Below are 2,680 nucleotides of genomic sequence, written 5' to 3' on the forward strand. Positions count from 1 at the left end.
TTAAATCAGTCGTCGACGATTTTGATAGTCGACGTAATCGTGACTAGTCGACTAATCGTGGCAGCCCTAGTTGATATTCTGTTTGCAAAGGGTAGCCAATCAGAAGAAAGCTGGCTAAAGAGTTTAAAAGAGTGGGTAATCTGAGGGCCCAGTAAAAGACTAGTGGATACATTTAAGAATTATTTTAAACTGTGAATCAGTGAATGATTATGTGATGTTTAAGTGTCCCTTTATGATTATATCAGAAAGATCTTATTTTTGGCGTGCGAGTCTGAGACTGCACAGCCTGTTCAAAATAAAAATAAATAAAACCTTTGGAAACTAACATTTTTAAAGTTTTTAGAGTCACGCAACCAGTCTTTCAAGATACTGCTCAGATCAAACGTCTCAAAACCACATACTGCACATAGATGAACTGATGTCAGAACAATCAATTCAGGGGTGTTTCAAGTCCAGAATTAAATATTTAGTGGTGTTTACTGGAAGAAAGTTGAAAAAGTTACTCCTTTGATTCCATACGTTTCTCTCTTCGTGTCTTTTTAAATCATCTCCTTGTTTTTCCAGACAAAATCAACAGAACCAGAGTCGACACCGATCACCAGCATTGTTGCAGATTCGACCTACTGTGACCCAAATGAGTCTTCATGCCAAAGTCACACCAGCTTCTCATCAAACCAACAAGAGGGGCGACCGGGGTCATCCCAGACTCAAATCAGCACGGGAGCCACGAGCTGCACCGTAGATGACATTGATACTGATTCTTCTATTCCCTCCATTTCCGAGCAAAATTATTCAAACAGCAGTCAAATGAGCTCTGTAAACACTCCTGTGTACCTGAAAGGAGACACATACAGCATTGTGGGCTCACTGAACCCAAACAGCCGAGGGACGTGTATGAATGGGACTAACAGCAGCGGGCTGTACCCAGCGGGAGTGCAGCTACTGAACATGTGTGGACTCCAGGGAAAGGATTTGACCCCACAGTCTTTGCCCTTACCTGAGGGGATGTTTGGCAACAGCAGAGGCTGGGCAAGTGGGGCGGAGCCGGCGAGAACAGAAACGACCAACCCGCAGCCTCTCAGGATGGAGGAGCTCTTGAATATTCGTCTGGACCAGGTCACCTTTGACCTGTCACAGCCACCATATGACTCACTGCAGACTTACGAGTTTGAGGGCCGTGATTCAAGGGCCGAGTCGCTGAGTTCGCTGGAGAGCGATGGAGAAAAGGATGAGGGGAGTGTGGTGGGAGGGATAGAGGAGCTAAACCAGAAGTTTCAGAGGCTGGTGGAGATTATCCGAGAGAGGAAGAGGGAAAAGGAAGGAGAAGGAGAAACGCCAGCGCCAGAGCAAGGCAAGACAGCAGAGACCACTCTCAGTGAGACTCATAAACAAAGTGAGGACAAAGGAGCTAAACTACAGAGATGGGATTTCTAGACTCCAATAAAAGAAAAGTTTCAGAGAGGAGAACTATGTTGGCAGTGATGGATTTTAAACACAGCAGGGGTGGCAAAATACACAGCCTCTGACAGAGATCGTCTTGTTGTTTGCCCCCTGCCAGGAGGGATCCAGGAGGCTGACAGTACAGTGAAGATTTGTGGCGCAATCAGTGCACAGCATATAGTTTTCACCTCCACTGAATTTTAGCAAATGCATATGGAACCTGTCACTTTTCACACTTCTCTTGTAACTGATATTAATAATGCACTTGGGCTTTCAAAGCTAACATTATGAAAAATTTACTTTTATGTAAAATATTGATTCTAAGCCCTGAAAGCTGCATTGTTAGAAAATAGGCCTCATCAAATATTGACTAGAATTGTGACATTTAATATTGATCGTTTAATAGGGGCACACGCTCTAGATAATCCCTGAAATTTATAAGCATTTGGTTGGAATTGGAGAATTTTAAAACACGAGAATTTTAAACATGCCGTGACACACACTGCCGCATGTTTACAGAGCCTCTCCAATGAGTCGAGTTGTATCATGTAGCTCTGCAGAGAGACTCCTGCAAGTAGTCACCATTATAGTAAAACCTGCTCACTATGCAATTTGCTCACAATTAGAAATAATTAGACTGTCACTGTCAGACTTGTGTGTTGTTGTGAAAGTACAGTAAAAAATGTTCATATGTAGATAAACATCAACCTCGACTTCAGTGATTATTGCTGGATATTTACTGGAATCGCCTCACGGGAAATGCAAAGGACTGATTTTCAGTTAAACTGTTGCAGACACGAGCTTACACTATACAATTCCCCGTAATTTCTCCCACGCAAGATTATTTATAATTCACCATTGTGTTTGGCCGTCTAGAATTATCTCCAGAGGCTTATTTATCTCCCACCTTTTAAAGAGACAAAATTAGGCAAAAGCCATTATGCGACACAGTACACACAGCCATTGTTCTTGTGATGAGCCCAGAACACAGGCAACAGAAAAATAATCATTTACTTTGAGATTTGGTAATGTTATTCAGGCAGTTTGTCATTCTGACAATGACTCATTTCTATAGCTATTTCAAACCTAATTTATTATTCAGGGGGTATCAGAATGAGTTATTAAAATAACATTATTTTCTATAACATCGTAAAGCAATTTTTACTTTCTTCAGTTTTTCCCCTGTCCTGGCTTCCTCTGTAGTGGGAATTTAGGTCTTAATCAGCCTCAGTTTTAATAA

General features: G+C 41.9%; 1 protein-coding gene across 1 annotated transcript in view; it reads left to right on the forward strand.

Moving 5' to 3' along the window:
• LOC102212335 (cadherin-24-like) overlaps window positions 1-1,434 on the forward strand; it is a 23,867-nt gene extending 22,433 nt beyond the window's left edge. Inside the window, exon 14 of the mRNA XM_005732439.2 lies at window positions 565-1,434. Coding sequence (XP_005732496.1) covers window positions 565-1,434 — 870 coding nt within the window. The remainder of the gene's footprint in view (window positions 1-564) is intronic.
• The last annotated feature ends 1,246 nt before the right edge of the window (window positions 1,435-2,680 follow it).

The sequence above is a fragment of the Pundamilia nyererei genome, unplaced genomic scaffold (assembly GCF_000239375.1).
Source record: "Pundamilia nyererei isolate P.nyererei 1_Seehausen unplaced genomic scaffold, PunNye1.0 scaffold00046, whole genome shotgun sequence".
Classification (NCBI taxonomy): Eukaryota; Metazoa; Chordata; class Actinopteri; order Cichliformes; family Cichlidae; genus Pundamilia; species Pundamilia nyererei.